The sequence below is a fragment of the Coloeus monedula genome (assembly GCF_965178545.1).
Source record: "Coloeus monedula genome assembly, chromosome: 21".
Lineage (NCBI taxonomy): Eukaryota > Metazoa > Chordata > Aves > Passeriformes > Corvidae > Coloeus > Coloeus monedula.
The window spans coordinates 1,751,399-1,772,095 of NC_138801.1; the positions used below are offsets into that span (position 1 = coordinate 1,751,399).

The 20,697-nt window shown below is 52.4% G+C and overlaps 1 protein-coding gene across 6 annotated transcripts; it reads right to left on the reverse strand.

Moving 5' to 3' along the window:
* Positions 1–7,521: 7,521 nt before the first annotated feature.
* Positions 7,522–20,686, reverse strand: MRRF (mitochondrial ribosome recycling factor). Of its 6 annotated transcripts, none has more exons than XM_082295467.1 (8): positions 20,652–20,686; positions 19,707–19,906; positions 19,301–19,456; positions 17,962–18,080; positions 15,090–15,181; positions 9,437–9,596; positions 7,950–8,023; positions 7,522–7,770 (listed from the first exon to the last, which is right to left on the reverse strand). In XM_082295467.1, the coding sequence occupies exons 2-8, from the start codon at positions 19,855–19,857 to the stop codon at positions 7,755–7,757; spliced, it is 768 nt and encodes a 255-aa protein (XP_082151593.1). In that variant the 5' UTR covers positions 19,858–19,906; positions 20,652–20,686; the 3' UTR covers positions 7,522–7,754. The 6 variants fall into 6 exon arrangements, with proteins under 6 accessions (XP_082151593.1, XP_082151592.1, XP_082151595.1 ...); XM_082295466.1 differs by having other exon boundaries at positions 19,707–19,909; XM_082295469.1 differs by lacking the exon at positions 20,652–20,686 and adding an exon at positions 20,229–20,387.
* Between the last annotated feature and the right edge of the window lie 11 nt (positions 20,687–20,697).

Sequence of the window (20,697 nt, forward strand, 5' to 3'; positions counted from 1 at the left end):
ATTCCTCTGCAGGCTTTCAGCAGCAGGGAGGGAGTGTCCTCACAGGGCAAGTGGCTTTCGCAGGTGTCCAGAAATGAACAAGGGCCTCAGATCTCACTTCAGCAGGCAAATGCACCAGCCATGACATAAACATGAGCTCAGCGGGCTCTCGATGCGCTCTGCTCGATGCAGGGTGGGGACACTGTCTCTGCCTCCCACTGACGAACTCGAGCAGGGAATTGGGGCAGGTTTTGCTGTAGGAGTGCAGCTGGTGCAGTCAGTGTGTGCCAGGGCCACGGCTGCTCCTGCCCCCTGCCAGCCTCCCTGTGGGGTCACAGCCCCAAGCAAAGCAGTGGCTCACCCTGTGGGTATTTCCTCTCCATTCCCTCTTGCAGCACCACCAGCCCCAGCTCTGGCCCGTCCCCCTCCCGTCCTGCACCTGATGCTTGACACTGTTGACCGCAGCACGTGTGACCCCCCTCCCACTGTTGGCCAGCCCAGCAGTCCTTGGGGATGTCCCGCTCCAGCAGTGCTCCCTTCTCACTGCCCCCTCCTTTCCCTCTCATCAGGTTTTAATAACCGCTCTCTTGCACAATACGGGAAATGGTTGCAACAGCCCGGGACCGGCTGTCTCGCCAGGACTGCCAAGGGGCTGCCATGGAGGGGCTGTCCCCGTGCTTCTGGGCCAGGGAGGGCTGCCCTGCAGACCCCCATCACTCCTCGTATCTCTCGAGTACCCAGACCCCTCACTCCAGTGCTCAGTGCTGCACTGGGTTGCTCAGCTCTAAACCAGCAGCCACTGAACTCCCTGGTGCCAGCCCCGGCTGCCATCCTGTGACTCTGTCTGAGCTGCAGCCTACGATGTCTGACCTCAAGTCCCAGGATGGGAGCCAGCCTGGGCGCCCAGATGAGTTCCTGTCCCCAGCCAGGGCAAGGGAGGGTGGTGCTGCTTGGGCGTTGTGTGAGAGAACTCAGCCTTGGTGCAAGGCCAGGGCCACCTGGGGAATGGAGGGCACATCTGGGGGTTTGCCAGAGGCTTGGCCACCTGGGCACTGGGTCTGTCCAGCAAATGCCCTGACACCACTCTGGAATAGAAGGAGGATCTCCAGTGTGGTGCTGCTAAGTCCCACGTGTGCCTCACTGCCATGCCCTGGCAGTGGGGGGAAGCAGGAAGGCTGTCGGTGCTGCCCTGGGGATGAGCGGTGCCAGACCCACGGGATGGGTACGGGAATGGCCACGGCGCTTCGGCTCCAGTGTAGGATAGGAAGGAGGAGGCAATTTCGAAGCCGTGCTGGAATGCACAGGAGCCCCGCCCGAGGCACCGGTGAGGGGTCACCGCCCCGGTGACCTGTCCTGCCACGGCCACGCGTGTTTGTCCCGGCGGGGCGGCGGGGCCCCGGTGCTGCCGGCGCGTCCCCCGTAGGGAGGCAGCAGAACACCGCCGATGGCAGCGCGGCGGCGGCGGCGGGAGGCGCTGGGAGGCGCTGGGAGTCACGAAGCATCGTTGGTGCTGAGCTGCTCTGCCTTGGGCCGCCCCGCATCTCCTCTTCGGTTCCCTGAGACCCTCATCCCCCGCATTTGGGGTGGTGCTGCCCCCGGAATCTGAAATGTAACTGGAACAGGAGAGCGGCACACAAGAACCTGCGGCGGGTCAGCACCCAAAATCCTTCCCCCCATCTTCCCAAGGATGTTGGAGCCATGGGGACACCTGGTGCTGTGGCCCCACAGCCGTGACAAAGGGGGCAAAGTGGCAGCTCAGGGAGACCACCCACTCTGAGCCTCACTCAGGGAGCAGAGCTGCGGGGCAGCCAGGCAGGGGCACCCCTCCCCAGTCCAGTGCTCCGGGGGTGGCCGTGCCTGTCGGGAGTGTCCCCCCCTAATCCCAGGGGATCTGCATGGCCGTGGAGCATCCCCGGACTGACCCATCCTTGTCCATCCCTGAGCAGCTTCTCTGGGATGGGGTTCAGTGGGGGAACTGACCGTGGGCTGCAGGGGATGTGCAGAGAACACGGAAGCTGAACCCCGCATTTTTCTGCTGTAAGGTTAAGAGGTGACTGGTGCCAAGTCCCCGTGGGGAAGGTCCCCGATAGCCACAGAAACAAGGGCACAGCAGATGCTGGTGGCTGGAGACCCTGCACGGGGCATTGCTCAGGGCTGGTCCCCCCTGCCTGGGCTCAGGGGGGCTGTGGGGGCACAGGGCCAAGCGGGACAGCAGCGGGGCAGCCCGGGGGGCAAAACCCTCCCCAATGGCCGAGCAGCCCTGGCGGCCCCCTCCCCAGCTCCGCCGGGCACAGCAGCGGAGGACCCAGCATTTCCTCCGGCATGGGGAGCTGACAGACAGTTTGGGGGGCTACAAATCAGAATTGAAAAGCCGGGGCTGGACAGGCTGTCTGGGAACTCGTAACCTGAGCCCCAGGAAAGGAGGACTCAGGAAAGCGCTTTCAGCAATCATATTCATCATCTTCAGCTCAGGCTCATTAGGCTCGCGGAGCCCGGCCCCGCCACCGCCAACGCCTCCCGCACGCAGATAGAGCCGCCGGCTCAGACAAATAAATGCTTCCAGCTTCCCGGTGGATGCGGCAGGTCAGGGAGCATCTGATGCCAATTACCCGCGGTGTAGGGTTCCCCGGCCAGCCCCGCGCAGCGAGGCGGCTCCTGCGCTCCGACCCTCCCGCCCAGGTCTGCCCCGGCCACAGCGTGCTCGGCCACCTACACGTCCCCTCCTGTTCGGGGTGGCCCCAAGGATCACCCTCTGCTCACAGCGCCAGGAGCGATGGGAGCAGCCAAGGGGAGAGTTTCAGTCTTCTGTTACAGGGGGAAGAACAGCCCTGTGTCCCCGCGCTTTGGGCTCCTCCAACCCGGATCAGGGACCGGCACTGGGACTGATCACCCGGGCACTTCAGGGGATGGTTGAAGGCCACCTCACACCATATGGCCATCCCCACCAGCGCTAGGCACCAGCATGTCACTGCTGTCACTCCCTCCCAGGCTGTCCCCACACAGGAGCTCACAACAGGGACCCCCCTCCCTGCTCCCTGGTGCCGGGCAGAGGGTGGAGAGAGACCCCGGCTGGTACAGCAGGTTTGGAGCCATCCTGGCCGAGTGGCTGGCAGAGGGGCACTGGGCAGCCCCTCACCAAGCAGTGGGAAGCGTGTTGGGGCTGTGCATCACCGTGTGACAGCACCTGGGGGCCCTGCACCCTACTGTGCTGGCCGTGCACATATGGTGGGTCCCACCATATCCCTGGGGCAGCTCATCCCCACCTCAGGCCCTGAGCAAAGGACAGCTGTGGGAGTCTCTGTCAGATTCAGGTCCAAAATCACAATGGCACATGGAAACCCACGGACAGGGCTGGGAAGGGTCCAGGTATCCATCCGGAGGGGTGATGGCAGCCAGCACAGCCACGCAGCCTCGCCGAGCGCGGTGGTGAAGTGGGCACAGGGGCCTCTGCTCACCCCGCAGCTCTTGGGGACAGCTGAACGTTCCCACTTCTCCATGCTCAGGCTGGCCTGGATGTCCTTAATTGCCCAAAGGTCGGTGTCCCCGAGCCCGGGGCCACGTGTCGGAGGGACCCCGGGCAGGAACCTGACACGGACGCAAGTCAGTCGGGATCAACGCTGGGGGTCAGGAAATTACAACGGACACGAACCTAAATATGCTGCATGTCCCCCCAGGTAATCAGGGGCCGGGCCAGATTCCAGCTGACAGCTTAAATGCCTTAATTCCTCAGTCGCTGTGGTTTGAGGGGGTCCCGTGTGCCGTGGGCTTCTCCCAAATGGTCTCTGAGCTGGAGATTTGTCTGTAATTGGAGGCGTGTTGCATTCCCCTGAAAGTAGCCAGGTCCCGCTGGAGGGGGGCTGCGGGAAGGCAGCAATTTCCCTTATGGAATTATTTACCTGATTAGAGAGTTTATTTTATCAAAATTGCTTCAGAATGGGGCTGCTCGGTGTGTCCAGCACAGGGAGCTCCCCAGTGGGGCTGGCGGCCTGGAGACAGGTAATTTGTGTGGTTAATGGGACTAATCCACCAGGCAATTACACCAATAGATTTCACGGCTGCAAAGTGCTCTGTTCCCATTAATTAAAAATCTGTTAAGAAGATTAGCACGTAAAGGTATCAAAAGAAACCCACGAGTTTCTTTCCCCACAGGCCCCCCGAAGGCGAGTGTGGGAGTGCTGGTCTGCTCACATTAGCACAAAAATGATTTTTTTAAAATTAAGGGCTTCACATCCAAAGTAACCGCTGACAGTTTACCCCGACTTCCCTACCAAGAGGTCTTTTATTTTTAATTACAGTTTTCTAAAATTAGCCCTGATTGTTCGTGTGGAGTGTTAGCTTAAACATATTTGGAATGTGTGGTTTCCCTGTGCATGGTGGCACAGGGTGAGGGGGGCAGCCCTGTGCCACAGCCCTGTGCCACAGCATGTGCCCCCACTGCTGGGCTGGTGCTTGGGACTGCCCAAGAGGGGTCAGGGGTCCGAGGGGTCCGAACTCAGCATCCCGTTGAGATGGTCCCACCAGGGCAGGAACGGGGATGGCAGTACCACCACTGGTACCACCACTGGTAGAGCCACCAAAGCCGGCACTGGGCTGTGTGGGCACCTCCCCAGTGTGGTGGGGGCACAAGACTCCACCAGTGGCTTCTCTGTGGCAGGAGACTCGTGCCACCAGCATCTGCACCCCACAGACACCGCATTCCCATCCCCACGCCACCGCTGCTGGCCAGCCCGGCTCTGCTCAGCTCCCGCTCGGCTGCTGGTGCCACTCCTGGTTTTTGTCCACAGCCAGACACGAGCAAAACAAAAGCAAATTCCCCGGCAGCTGAAGGTGCCATTTTTACGGCTGGGCTGAAGGAGGAAGTATTTTTTGATCTCTTAAAAATCCTGAATATTATCTGACAGTTTATCTTGTTTCTCGAATCCGTGTCTTTGCAGCAACGCCAGCTCATTTACATGTGTATTGCGCCTGCCTCCACGGGTGCTGAGGTCAATTGAAACTCAAGAAAAGAGGAGAAATTTATGCAAAACTGTTGATTGCATTTGTATGTAATGAAATCATCCAATATTCATCTGACTATAGACTCTAATCTGAAAGGAGAAGTGAAGGACATAAGAGTCACTGGAAAGCAATAATGAGCTTCTGTAGTGATTAAAAAAGCACTTGAGCTTTCTGAAAATCCAGCCAGAAATCGTGTCTAATCAACACGGAATATAGGAGGCAGAGATTACATTGATACATTTTGCAAAGCTCACTGTTGAAAATGTATGCGCGCTGTAAACTCTGACATGCCATCCAGGGTCTGTTGGATACAAACCCGGGCGGCACAATCAGCGCCCGGCTCGTCCCTGGCACAAAGCAATCTTGGTGTCTCTGCTCGATGACTCACAAGGAGCGCAATCACATCTATTTTGAAGAGCAATGTTGTTTTTTAACTATGTCGAGAGCTTCCAGCTTCCTTGGAGTTTTTCCTTCCCTTTGCCTCCGTTTCGCGTGTCCCTGCAGCCACGGGGCTCAGTCCAGGAGCTGGCAGGATCCCAGTGTCTGCCCTGGTACTTGTCCAGCAGCTTGGAGCAGATTGGAACATCCTGGTGGAGCTAAGTGTGGCTTTGGGCAGCCTGGGAAGGGCACAGGTCTGTCCCGAGCAGGGATGTGCACAGGGATGTATTCCTCATGTTGGGAGTGTGACCCCCTTGGGGACCCCCACCCCTCCAGGCCACAGCAGCACCCGCCAGGTGGGAACCTGCTGGTGCCCCAGATCGACAGGTGCTGTTGGGAGAGGGGTCCCTGCGAGGGCAGCAGGATGGGGACAGCCCAGGGCACAGCAGGGGGTCCGGCCATGGCCCTCCCTCACCCCCTGCCCTGCACCGCCTGTGGCATTTGCGGCCAAGACCAAACCTTTTGGTGGCCGATGTGGCGTCACCGACACCAACCCACATGAAAGCAGCCCAGCCGCTTTCTGGCCCATGTCCCTTCCCCTCCTGGATTATTTGGCACAGCTGGAGCTCCTTTCCCACCCGCCAACAGCATCAGCTGCAGCTTCTTATCAGCTCTGGGTGCAATCCAGGCTGGAACCAAGTGAGAGGTTCCTGCTGGTGCCAGTGGAGGAGTGTTTGGAGCAGGCAGAGCTTGTGCTGCAGCTCCTGATGTGGAGCAGCAGGTGATTTATACTGCAAAGGGAAAGTGGGACCTCTCTAGGGCTGCCCTGTGAGCCAGCTGGTGGTGAGTGCCTATTCTCTCTTCTCCTGGGTGGTTCTGCTGTGGTTCTGTGGGACTGGAAGGTACTGGGGCTGTTTTTTTCTGCTTGTCCTGCAGTGCAAGGTCCCACAGGGAGCAGGATGGACTATGAGGGCACAGCTCCCCAGGTTCACGTGCCATCTGCCCTGCTTTGGTGGTACCAGGACTGAGAGCAGTTTCTGTGGGCCCTGTGGCTGCTCCTGGCTGATGCAGGACACAGGGCTGAGGAAGGCATGCAGGTAATTGGGCTCCCCAGCCACTCAGGCAGCTCCGTCCCCAGCCCAGGGCCAGAGCAGTTTTACCATAGGTTTTATTCCTTGTGAGGTGCAGTGGTAAATATCTGGGAAATTCCTCTGTGCAATGACCTCCTGCAGCTCCACTGCCTGCCTCCACCAGCCCCCTGCTGCCACCCCAAGGGCTTGGAGAATGGGAAGAGGCTGGAGAAGCCTCCACAAGCAGCAGCAGTTCTCCACCTGCCCTGGCTTTGTGGTGCTCCCAGCTCAGCAGCTGCTGCTCCTGGGCAGGTATCAGGGAAACCCTTCCAGCCCTGGCTGCTGTGGGGATGCTGAGGCTGCAACAATGGCAAAAAACAGCCCAGTTGATAAATGTCAAAAGAAATCCAGTAATCGGCTGAAAGCAATTTCCCGAGCTGTGGAACCGCCCTGGGCTTGCCATCTTCCTTTATTCATTTATCATGGTAAGGGCTTTGGCCAAAATACACAAAGCAGAGAAATTGTTGACATGTGGGGCCCTAGCAGAGCAAATCCTTCATCCTCCTCCCCCTCCCCACGGCACACAAACTAACTTTTGGGGAGTTGTTTATTTAAGGAGTGCAGAGCACTCGCTGCTCTTTGAACCCAAATGCCTTGGGAGCAGGGCTGGGGGGCTGCCACCACCTTCCTGCTCCTGCCACCACCGAGGCCGTTCTGCTGCCCTTGGGAAGAACCTGCTCACAGTGAGGAGCTGAGCAGTGGGATGGGCTCAGGACCTGCTCTGCTTGTACCTCCTCCAGCCCCTAAACTGCGGTGCCAGACACTCACACGAGCTTTTTGTAAATGGCTGGGGATGTAGATGCTGCTTTTGGGAAGTTCCTGTGTTGGCTTTAGGTCTTCTCAGATCTGGCTAAAGCAGCTGTGCTGACAGCTCTGGTTTCAGTTCTCTCCCCATGAAGTCTTGGGAACCACAGAGCCCCTGTCCCCTGCCCACCCTGTGCTGAGCTCCCTCATCCCTTCCCACTCTGCAGCCATGGCACGGGGCAAATGCTCGCTTTGGAGCACAAGAACCCAAGGGAACACACCAACCCGGACCTGGCTGTTGCAAGGCTGCTGCTCCACACCTCCTTTTGACTTTATTTCAAGCAAAAACAAACGCTGAGGTTTGCAGCAGGACAGGCAGGGTTCCTCTTGTGCGTGGTCCTGGCTCCAGGGGGCTGATGGTGCAGGGCACAAACGGGCCATGAGGTGAGCAGGGCAGTCCTTCCTCTGTGCCTCCAGCAGTTTCCAGTTCTCCTTCCTGATATTTTATTTTTGATCTCAGTTTTTTCAATTCTGCTCCCACCTAAATGAAGGACAAGCAAGGAGAGCTCCCCGCTCCCTCCAGCACACCCCAAGGTGGCCAAAGTGAGCAGCCAAGGCACAGAGCTGCTCGAGCTGCCCCTGCCCATCCCTGAGGCTGCTGGGGTGTGTGGCAGTCCACTCCTCCTCGAGGGGGAGTGTGGCCATTGGGATGCTGTTTACCCAAGCAGCTCCTTGGTCTTTGCTGCCAGCAGCTTGTCCATCTCCGTGGCAGCCTCATCTGCCATTTGCTGGATCTGTGGCAAGACAGTGCAAGTCAGAGTTCTGTGGGAGGTGGTGCCACAGTTCAAAGGGAAAGGAGTGACTGAATCACCCTTTGGAACAAAGCTTGAAGTCCCAATAAAACCCCAACAGAGCTGGGGCAATAAGTGGCTTTTCATCGGGATTCCCACCAGCCCTCAGGGAATTTGTGCCAGTGTGGCACCCAAGGTGTGAGAGCAGGGACTGGTCAAAGGCTCTGAAAAAGAGATGCCCACACAAGCTCCTGGCTGAGCTAAGTGGCTTGGTCAGGTTTAACAGAGACTCAGGGCAGAGGCAGAGACCTGCTGGTGCTGGCACCAGGGAAGAGGAGCTGTTACCTCCTGCAGCACTATCGGAACACAGTGGTAACAGCCTGTGCACGTGCCAGGAATTCACACATCATTAACAATCTGTTCATTTCTTGTAAAAAGAAAATGGTGATTGCTCAAGCCCTGCCCAGGAATCAGCTCTCTCGGTAACAAGAAATGGGTATGGCCAGTGCGCAGAAGAGATGAAAATGTGCAGGCAGGTAAAGACTCGAGCACACCAGGGGTTATGCACTGGTTTCACAGGATTAACATCTGCTTGGTCCCAAGGTCTGACAATGACCTTTGCTCATGATGAAAAATTTGGGTACAGGAAAAAAATTCCACTGGAGATGTTACCTCTACCAATGCAGAAAACCATCTGTCTGCTCTGGGAGAGCTGCTTCCCAACAGGATTTGGTTACAATGGCATGGCCATTTTTCCTGCTTGCACAAACGCTCTGTATATCGATGTTTATTTTTGTGAGCACACAGAGAACTGTCCTGGAGCATTTGTGATGTATCTAACTTTAGCTGTTAATAAACAAACAGCTAAGAAGTAATGGCCTGCCTTCAGAGGCATCAATTCAGCAGAACACTTAGGCTTGTGCCTGAGTTTATGCCCAAGTAATTGACTTTAGTGACATCTGCTCTTAGGGAATTAGGCATGTGCTTAAGTATTTTCCTGAATTGGAGCCAAAAACGCAGAACAGAGATAATCTTGCAAGCCTTTTCATTAATAACAACTGGAGCAAAGCTCATTAACACCAGTTTGCAGTGGCCAGGCACTGCTGTGGTCATGGATTGTTTTGCTCCCTAAATTCTGCTGGTTTATGCAACAATCCCTCATAGTATAAAAGCTTTTAGGGGAATTTTTTTCCTGTGTCAGCTTACAATCATTCATATCATAAATCTGGCTTTGAGATTGAAGCCCCAAATTTCACAAAGCAGATACAAATGTCATTGCCAACTCCAAAAATTCATCCCAGGGCTGCCCATTCTCCCACTGGGTTCTCAGGGCTGGGGATTTGTCAGCAAGGGCTGGGACAAACACACCACAGAGCTGTGAGACACCATCATACGGCAGAAGGAAAGAAAAGTTACCTGCTTTTCCAGCAGCCAGATGGTATCTTCTGACACTTTGTTCTTGAACTTCTTTACCTGGGTGATGCTTTTGCTTCGCACCTTTCTCAGGGCCTCTTTGGACTTGTTGGTGGACTGCTTGGCCAGCTTGACCAGGCTCTCCCTGTGCTCTCTCGTGACTCTAGGAGAGAGAGGAGAGGAAAAACACCAAAAGGAAAAGAAGTGTCATATGTAGCACAGCCAGATTTATTTTCTGTGAAGGACTCTGGGTAAATGAGTGAGCCTCTCCAACTGGTGCTGTCAATGCCCAGGGACACACAAAAGCTTCTGGTTTTAGATGGAGCTGGCTCTGTGTGGAGACCCTGTGTCATAGGGCAGAGGGACTGAATAGCTCAGGGCACGTTTTTATTCTGCTGTGGTCCACCTGAGAAAATCTGCCAGCTCTGCACAGCATCCCAGGGAAGCAAGTCTGGAGCCTAGAATGGAAAATTTCCAGGCCAGCCCTAAGCTGGGGATCTTGGACTGAATCTTGCTTTGTAGTTGTTGCTGCAGTGCCTGAAAGTCATCTTGCAATGTTCAGACTTTCCTTACTTCCTGCTGCCAAAGCATGTGTGGGAAAGAGGAAAAATCCAGCTCCAGACCCGAAAGATGGAACTGAAAAGTGTCACCCTAAAAAGCACAATCCTGCAAAATTGGGAGGAAAAGTCCGCTCCTGAAACCCAGATTTGTCTCCCTGCAGCTGAAGAGCCTGAATTCCGTACCTGGAAGCTACAGAGCTTTTCTTTCACTCAATCTTATTCCAGCTCACCATGACCTGGATTTCCCACCAAGATGATATGGACACCTGGTTTGACAAGAGGATGCTGCTGGACATGGTAAGCCACAGGTAACTCAGCAGAGGAGAATTTCAGGTGAACCTTCCCCCTGATGTGAGACCACAAGAAAATGTTCAATTTTCTATCCCAAACTAAAAACTGGTGATGAGTGGGTCTGGCCATCAAAAAGGCTCAGGAATGGCTGATGTGTCCCCTCAGCTTGGGTCAAGCTCCAGCACCTACAGCTGACCACTGTCAACTGCTGGTGCTTAACAATAATATTTAAATTATTTTCAAAGCTCTTGGAGTTTTCAGACTGCCTGGAGAAGGAAAACCTTGGTGCACTCCCTGAGACTCACTAGCAGGAGAACGCGTGGGGGTGATACTGCAAAATAAACATTTCACAGGAGTATTTAGAAATTGGCTGCAGCAGCCTGGGTCACCAAAACCCTGGGGCCAGGACTCTTTCCACAGAGAGCTCAGGAAATGTGGGATGACAGTCCCTGGGCTCTGCTCCACAGTGGGTGTGAGTTACAGGGGGCTCTGGGGGCACAGCTGGACCCTCGGCCCGTCCCCACAGCCAGGTGTTTGGCAGCAGTGTCTGCAGAGGCACTGGCCTCTCACCAGCCATCCCTATTTCACAGTGCCAGAGGGAAGAGGCTTCCCAGAACCAGCTAGCACTTACAGGAATTTGGGATCGCTAGGAAAGCTGGCAGACCCAGAGAGCAGCACCCAGCCCTAGAACCCAGGGCAGCCCGGCCTGTCCCTTTCCTGCTGAGGGACTGTGGAGGGACTGTGTGAGGGACATGGAATCTCAGAATATCCTGAACTGGAAGAGTCCAGCTCCTGGCCCTGCTCAGAACAACCTCAAAATCCCACTCTGTGCCTGGGAACGTTGTCCAAACATTCCTGGAGCTCTGGCAGCCTTGGGGCCGTGCCCATTCCCTGGGGAGCCTGGGCAGGGCCCCACCACCCTCTGGGGGAAGAGTCTTTTCCTCATCTCCAGCCTAACTCGCCTCATGTGGCAGGAGGCTTCTGGTCAGCAGAGGCTCGAGCCTGGCCCAAATGCCTGACCAGGAGAAGCGAGCAGGGATCCTCGTGGTTCCCCTGCACCCCAACATCGACACCTCTGGGGCTTCTCATGTCTGACCTCCCAGCCAGAGCCCCACGGCACATCTGGAACCCCCAAAGCCGGCTCACAGGCACAGGTCTGCATGAGGTCACGCTCTCAGGCAGCTTTTTGGGGGGGTGGGGAGTCAATCCTGGCTGCTCAGCCTGGAGGAGGGAGCTGGGAATCTCTCCCATCTCCTGCTGGGTGGGAGGGAGCCGCTCGGCAGCAGGGCTGCTCAGCTGTGGGAGCCCGAGCTCGGCGATCCGAGCTGTGCCGAGGGTATCACTCGCCTGCCCGGGGCTGCCGAGCCTTGAAGGAAATGTTTTTGTTTATGCAGCGCTGCCAGATTTCCTCTGCTTCTTGGCACTGGGTCACAGCTTTCATGCCTCCTTGTCTGTCTTTATTAACACCAATTTCTTTTTATCACTGCGCAGTGCCGGGGAGTTTCTCAGCGGGTTTTATGTTCCAGCCAGACTGTGTGTAAATTCTCAGCAATGTTACCAATAATGCCAGAAACGGACACTTTTCCAAGCAGATGCTGTTTCTGGTTAAGGAATCCATCAACACGAGCCAGGCCCGAGGTTTCTAAGGACAGTTGTTTTAATCCTGCCCTGAGATCTGGGACTTTTAAGCTGTTCTTAGGTATGTTTTCTTTTCTGTCTAGTAACCATTGCCCCTACCCCCTCTTAAAGCCAAAACAAAGTGTGAAGTGAACTTGGGGAAAGAGTGTCAGATGGGGAATGAGGACAAGGTCCCACCCAGCTGCCCTCCCCTGCAGCCCATGGAGCACCAGGGTCAATCCCTGCCATTCCCCCAGGGACAGCCTTGTCCTGCCTGGACCAGGGCAAAGCCTGCTGAGTGACATGTCAGGGGGGTCACAACACACACCACACCATAAGGAACATCTTTTTTTCTGCCTCCCCCAGCTCCAGGGGTTTAAGCACTGCAGCCCTCCATGTCCCACCCCTGCGTGTGGCAGAGCAGACCCTCAGAGAGGATATGACCCAGCTCGGCTCAACACAAGACATTTCTCTTGGTAAGAGCAATTTCTGTACCTCCAACACCAGGAATTTCCTGTGAAGGAGAGGGATTAGTTAAAGGAAAGCAGCTAAACTAAACACTCTGCATTCATAATTGCAGATAAACACAGGGTGCAACATTTATTGCTCAATAAAAGGCAAGCGAGAGGCTCCTGACGATGAGCAGGAGCAGCTCAAAACAGCTTTGGGGTGTTTTCACATGACATTTTTTGGTCCTTTCTCCCCACAGTAGGTATCTTTGCGTATTTCTTAAAGGCCAAAGGGAAAAAAAAGGACTCACAATGAGTCATTAAACTTTCAAATGAGTCATCTGGCTTTCAGTAAAGCATGTGTAAAAATATTACTGATTTACAAACAATATCCAGTGTAACACAATGGGTCCAAAAAAGATGAATCTAAAAATGAGGCAATACCATAAAAGACAAGGTCAGGTCAAATTCGGCCAAGAGATCAACCAATACAAACGTTCCCATGGCTGGTTTTCTTTTTTTTCTTTTTTTTTTTTTTTTTTTAATTTTTATTTTTAAACCCTCAGAGGTTACTTTTTATACAAATAAATATTGCCTATGCAGTGCTAGCCACACAAACAGGAGAATGCCTTGGGGAGCAGAGAGATCCTGGCACAAGTAAACACCAACGACACGAGTGTATTTTTTCTGTTAAAACTGCATTGCAAAAACTAAACTGATAGAATAAATACTGAAAAGCAAGCTCTATTTTTAAATGCTCTGTTGAAACACTCTGGAGCACAGATGGACCTGCACAAGGGAAAATATGACATGTGTGTCCAGCTGACAGGTCAGTCTAAAGAGTGGTTTTAATAACAGGTAAGGACACTTTGGATTTGGTTTTATTTTTACTATGCCTCCCTTCATGAAAGAACCAAAGTCTGCAGAACCAATATTAATATTGTCTCTTCATTTCTGATTTGTTGCTTATTTTGCACACCTGATGTAATTTTGCAGTTTCACTGCATCTGTCTGTCATATATTCTTTCATGAAGTGCTGGAAATAATGCAAAACTTTGAAAACTTAAAAAATTAAATGAGGGATATAATTATTTCTGCCCTGCCTTTTTCATTAGGGGGCTTTAAAAGGCTGGAACGGTCTGTTTGTCTTTTTGATAAGTGGCTGAAACTCCCAGAGCCCCGGACATGTAGCTAGAGAGCAAAAGGGACTGGAGATGCCAGTGAGGGCAGACCCCCAGGGCACAGCTCTCACGCCAAAATCCTTAACTCAGGACTTCCCAGGCTCCCAAGCAGCCAAGACGGGACCAAGAGCTGCAACCCTGACACAGGAGAGGAACACGGGAGCACACGAGGCAGAGCTTCCCTGGGAAGAGAAGACTTGTTTTCGCTCTGCAGCACCACAGAAGATAGTGACAGACCGTACGCATTTGTTTAAAAACACGGTATTTTGTTAAAGCTCGGGATTTGCAGTTTTGGAGTTTCCTCCCCTGCAATTCGTATTCAAGGATGACCCAAGTGCCCATTAACAATCAAACCACTGTGCAGCAACCCGGGAGCCTCAGCAATTACGAAGATAATGGTGCCCTCCTCCTCCTCTGCCTCCTCTCCTGAGGAATGGGGGAAGGGCAGGGAGCACAGGGAAAGAAAATCAGCAGATAGAATGATAATGTCATTCCCTCTCACCGACAGCAACGGAAGGCTGCAATTAGACTTCTCTGATCAAAATGCTGGGTAAAATTCCACAGAATTTTTAAAGGAGATTTACAGCACAAGAAATACCTGGTTCATCATTACCAAGAAGTCACCTGCTTGTGCAAGGGGTTTGTGCACATCCTGTGTGGGAGCTGTTTGTCTTTACCATGGTGTGAAACCACGCCCAGCCACACCTGCCCAGGGTATTCAGATGCTCCATAAGGTCTGAGCACCCACAGGAACTCATGACTTTTCCTTGTGCCACCCAGCCCTGTGACAGGCTCTGTGTGCCAGCGAGTGGAGCTGCTGGGAGCTCTCTAAGTTCATCTGAATGGACCCCCATTCCAGGCAGAGCCAGGATCACTTCTCCTGATCCAAACTGAAGCACGGATGCAGAAGCACCTCCTGCCTTGTCCAAGGGCTGGGAGACACTTGTGCTGGGTGAGGGAAGTGATGCTCAGCCCTTGCCCAGGGGCAGCCTGTTTTTCCAGCCCTATACCAAATTTTCCACACAGCCATCAGTTACACACTGTGTATTACACAAAAGTGTGAGCAGATTTTTCTTTCAAAGCTATAAATTTCCTGCCTTTCACTTTCATCAGTTCCTTTTAGTGCTCTCTGCAGCAAGGTGCTACTCTCCCCTAATACTACAGGTTCACTGCTGCTGTTCTGTGCTGGTGTAATTCCAGGAATTTAGAGCAGGGCAGCAAAGAATCAGTTCCTGAACTAAAGCAATACAGTTTCAAAAGCCTTTGGCTCTCTCTTTCAAAGTGCTGCAGCCAGCTAGGACCAAGCTTCCTCTGCAGAGGGAAGATGAAAAATAAGACCAATCATCAGATGCCAAGATGTGGTGACTTAGAGCTCAGACACTTGGAAGAGGTTTCACAAGATGCTTTTAAGGGCTCTGATTTTTTCCCGAACCTGAACTCTTTGGAAAGCAGCTGCATGGGGATATGCAGCAATCATGCATGTTTACCCTCTGAAGGGGACTCACTGCAACCTTCTGTGTTATCCTGCATGATGATGAGCTCGGGCATCAATACTCACTTGGGAATTGGCACCCGAATCATCGTCCCGTCCACCTCTGGGTTCAGGTTCATGCCACTCTCCCTTATAGCCTTCACAGCTGCAGCTGTGCTCTGTAAAACAGATCAAAAGGTAAAGGGAATTAGGAAATAATCATTCCCATATGCCAGAACTCTGTCAATAGTTGGCAATCCATCTCCATGGAACATGGAAACATTTACTTCTGTTACCAGTAAGATCAGGAAGTTACATTGGTGCAGAGAGCTTTGATCAAACCAAATGGGAAACTACGGCCGCTCGTATTGGGGTAGGGGGGCACGGAGGGGGAGAGGGGAAGCGAAGCAACAACAAAAGAAAACTGTTTTGCTTCTTTGAAACTATTTGAATGGTTTGAGGCAACGCAGAGTGAAACCGCAATAAATTCCCAAGGCAGGGCCTGACTGTGGCAAAGGAGATGAAAGATTCTGAGCATTTAAAAATTCCAGTTGAATGTTTCCCCCTAGAAATCACCCAGTGCCAATTTTGAAACCTTAAGGAACTTAACCACTTCAGCACTACAACCTGACCACAAAACAGCAGGGCAGTAGCAGATGGCTGTGAACCAGTGCCTGTGCCCAGCTCTGTTTATTTTACAGCTTATTACTGAGGATTAACTTCTCGAAACTCCCCCGCTGCTGGCTGACACCCTGCTCTGCTTAGAAGGTGGGGTGGCAGGTTTGCCTGGTGACTGCAAGGTGATTAAAAGGCTTCACCTCCATCACAGGGTGCGGGTGGTCCTCTACAGTGTTCCATGCTTTGGGGTTAAAGCAGAGTTTGACTGGAAGCTCCCACAGGGCTCTGCCAGGTCACTTCATTCTTGACTCTGAAAAGCCCCAGGAGTCTGTTTTCCTGTGGCACTCACATCTCCTACTAGGCACGATGCTATTTCTGATACTTTTTGCCATCATTAACTTTAGCTCCAGGCTGCTGCAGTATTTATGTAGCTTAAACTGTATTTATAAAGCTCAGCTTTTGCCAACTGAGGCACAAACTAAAACTCTGCAGATTTGTTCAGGTTCCTGACGTGTGACATCACTGAATGCTCTGTTGGTGTTCTGTAGGAGACAACTGCTGTCCCCTGAAACTACAAGGGCAGAGAAAATGCAACCAAAGTGATCTCAGCACGTTAGGAATGTAAATGTATTATTCCGTGGACAGTGCTTGTTCTGCAGGAAAGAAAGGCTCAGTAAAAGCTGAGTTGCTTAACATAAATATTGGAGGAGATAGAAGAAGAGGAAAATAATGAGAGAAGGAAAATACTGCAATATTGCCCCCATCCTCCTGCAGCCCATGAAAAAAATAACTGTATTTAAAAAAAGTGGTGTTTGGTTTTGTAACTCTTGGGAAAACAGACTGGCTCTGCAAGTCCTTTTCTATGATTATTTTATTTCTCAGACTCTTCAAGCAATTTTATTTGCTTCTCAGTGTCATGAAGTACTGACTATATGCTGTAAATAATGACATCAAGTGATTGTGTCCGTGATGGTTTTAGTTCAGTCTATCACAAAACAGGTATGGGTATAAAACAACAGTATTGAGAGAAATGGCTCAAGTGACAAGTGGTCCTTTGGCTTAAAAATCAAATGTAGGCAATGCTATGTAGAGGAGATTTAATTTCTCACATGCCCATTTCTCAGCCTGAGCTCCTGCTTGGACATGGGATAAGCCATGGAGGGGCTTCCCCAGCCCTCTCAGCGCCGACACTCCACAAGACCTTGCTGATGAGGGGCCTCCATTCTTCAGAGCCTTTATGCACACGGGATACACTTTAAGAAACACTTAGGCATCAAGTGCCTTACACTGACCTCCTCTGAGACTTTGCTGACTTAATTAATTGGGGAAAGCCTTTGCAAAATAAATAGAGATAAGCCTTGGCAAAGCTCCAGCCCTGGAGCGGGATGAATCGTTAACCTCACGCTCGTTGCTGCTCCCACGTGCTCGGCTCCGTCGGTGGGACCTGCTGCAGGGCATCACAAGGGCTTGATCCTGAGCTGGGATTTGGATTTGCTGCCTCATTTAGGGGCAGGTCTAAGGCTCCTGCGGAAAATTAAAAGAACTTGTCTCTCACAGAAGATAAATCAGAGCCTAGGGTTCTGACCTGGAGGTGCTGCCAATAGAGGAGCTGGCCAACCTCAGCAGTGCCCGAGTCAAGCTCTTTGACAGCACTTAGCATGAGCCAGCTCAGTCCCACCAGGGAAGCTGTTCAGAAGCTCACAGGCTCCATCAGAAGCTTCTCCCATGAACTCTCTGGGGTATCACAGCCCTGGTGATACATAAGCAAGTTTCAGAGGCATCTGAAGAAGTCCCCAGCAAAAACTCCAATTACACATCTGGTTCTGTGCATGGCTACATCTTGACAAGGAACTGAAATAAATACAATGGGGCTGATACAGCATTGCAGCCATGTGCGCAGTTCAGGTAAGTTTGTGTGTGCTCAGGACTTCCCATAAATGCATGGGAAATGGGGAGGGCTGGAAGGGCACAGGTAATCCTGGCATCTGGTCCATGATGCTTCGTGTTGTTTTGCAGATCCAACTGAGGGGAAAGCACCTGCAAAGCAAATCCCTGTAACCATGGCACTCCTTGGATACAACCCTGAGAGCAACCACAGCACTCCGTAACTCTCCTCTGACCCTGTGCTGCTGCAGGTGAGCTGCTCTGGGAGCCACATGGGGCTGGGGAGTTGCTGTCAGCAGCAAAATGCCCCTTCTGTTCTGTGTCAGCACAAAGTGACACAGCCCAGCCTGAGTCTGCAGCCCTGCCACGTTTGACTGATTTTGTCTAAACGCTCCTTTGCTCAGCATCAACCTGTTTGTTCCCATGGCAATTATCTCCCCTCCCAATGTGCCCTTACCTCTGGAAAATCGGTCATGTTCACTATCATAAGCTGCGGTGACTTCTGTGAGATCTGCCCCAGCTGGTTCAGCGGAAACTTCCCATCTTTTGTCATCACAGTTATGTGATCCAGGGCCCCTCAAAAGAACCAAACACAGGGAGTTTCAGTGTGATAAACCAGTGTGCAGCGACGCTGAAGAAAAACACATCCACACTGTCCCACTTCCCTTCTGCCATGCAGAATACAGAGGTTACAAAGGAAAAAATGGTGTTTATTCAGACTTCAGGTGCTGTTTGTGTTCAGGCATCCCCTGTGTATTCACAAGCTAAATATTTCAAAGCTGCTTTAAAGCACAAAAACATGAAAACAAATCTCTTGTTTGTTTTTGCTGCTAGAATAGGAAAACTAAGCAGGATTGTTAAGAATTAAAGGGAAATGGTTATTTTTTAATTCTTACAGCTTAAAGAAAATCAAAATGTTGCCATAAAAATCAAGACAAATATTGTCTTTAACTTAGCAGTGCTCTCTTAAACTCCTCTTTTTTTTCTCCAGGCCCCCAGAGGGGTGTTGTACACTGCCTAATTTAAAGTATTCAGTTTCTCCCTGAGCTACTCTTAATCTGCTCTCTACTTTCTGCTGCAAAATGTTAACAGGCCAAAAGGCACATGGGACAGGAGGTACTTTATCAGTGCAATTAAAAAAAATACCTATGGTTCAAATAAATAGTTAAGAGACTGAGCTATGCTTTCCAGCTCCATTAAAGACAGAAGCGCCCCTGCCAGAGCTGGGGTGGTGAATGATTCAAACTTGGTCATTGTTTAATGTTAAATTTTATCCCTGAAACTTGATACACTTACAAATGCGTATGTTCAGAGTGCTACGGTAACTGCAGCCTAGTCAAACATATCCACATTTCTTCCTAAAACACAAAATCCACTACATGAACGAGGCCTGTACAGGTCACTACCCACAAAGATGCACAGCAGAGAAAAAGTTTGTATATGCCAGACACCAGCCCAATGGCAATTTCCAAAAGGCTAATTTAATGGCAATTGGATTTTTCCTGCCCTACTGCACCATTAGCTGACAACCTGCTTCTCCATCACATCTGCAAACAGTTCAGTTAGACACTTTTGACATCTCCCACTTAAAAAAGCTATTTCCAGGAAGCTATTAACAAAAATGGATTCTTCCTGGTCAAGCTCAGGGTGAAGAAAGCCTCTAGCTGGGGATGTCAGGGCTGTAGCAACTGGATGCCCAGCGGATAATTCCAGGAAAAGAAAACCAATTTTGGAAAAATTGGAGTCGTCCGCTACTAGGATTTGTATCCTTATTTACATACAAGGAAGTTACCAACCTGGTGAGGTTCTAACACTGAGACTTCTGTTGAAGTCTTCTTTCAGAGCTTCTATGACTGCCTGCATGTCTTCACTGGCTTCCTCCAAATTGATAATATCCTCAACTAGGGCAGCACTGATATTCACTTTGGCTTGACTCTGCCCTTTACCTTTAGCTGCAGATTACACAAAAAAAAAATTAGTTTCTACTTCTGACAAGTTAGTTAGAAAGTAGAAAGAAGGTATTAAAGGCCTGGTCAGATTTACAATTGAGTCTAAGATAAACTGAAGTAAAACCAAAGTAACTGTATTTTCTAATGAGTAAAGAGCTCAGCACTTGAGCATGTTAGCCAAAAAAAATAAATATATAAAATTATATAAATATTGAGAGATTGCAAAACCATGAAAAAAACCAGTTGTTTTTACCTTTTTTGGTAGCCAGCTGTCTGCTCAGCAGCATCTGCTGGACACAGGCTGGGCAGCCTCTGGGAGCCTGGGGCAGCCCCCTGGTCATGGCAAACGAGGACCGGTGCAGCAGGGACGGGAGAGGGCGGAGGCACCTCAGTGCCAAAGCCATTGCTCACAGCTCCTCTCTGATCCACGTGGAGAAGAGAAAGGCAGGTGGGCTGCTAAAACCAAACAGATTCAGGTCTTAGTGGCGGGCAAGGTGGGGGGGTGAGGTGGGGGCAAGGTGACAGCTCAGTGATGTGGGCAGCAGGTTTGGGGTTCTGCAGTGACCAACGGGCAAAAAGTGAATAGGGGTCGGTGGCTTCCAGCCCGTGCCCACGGTATCAGCACGGCCTTCACACATCTGTCCAGACGGGTCTGACACAAAAACCACGGCTGCTGAGCGGAAACAGCTCACCACGGTATCTATCGGGTGCTTGCACATCAGCTGGGCCGAAACTTTAATTTCTGTCTCACGAAGTCTGACACCTCCACACTCACAGGTTTTATTCCAGCCTCGGCCGTTCGAGGCTCCGGGGAGTTTTGGCAGCTGCGGCTCTGCTGCGCTCAGAGCTGCGGCAACACCGACGGGACTCGGTCCCCGGGGAGCTGCCGCGGGCGGCCACCGGAGGAACAGGCCCTCCCTGCGCCGGGGGCACCCGACCCCTGCCCCTCCTCCCCGGTGCCGGTGCCGGTCCCCGCCGGTGCCCCCGGCCCCGCACAGGCCCCGCCCCTCGGCCCCGCCCACACCACCCCCCGCTTCTCAGGACGCCCCGGCCCGCTGGCCCCGGTGCCCCGTGGAAAGCCGGGCCGAGGACCGGGCATCGGGGGCCGGCGATCGGGAATCGGGGTCGGGGATCGGGGCCCGGGGGCGGTGAAGGGGAGGGGAAGGCGGGGGAGGGCGGGCGCCAGCGCCTCGCTCACCGTCGCAGCCCCGCGCGTCCCAGCAGCGTCATCGGAGCGGGCCGAG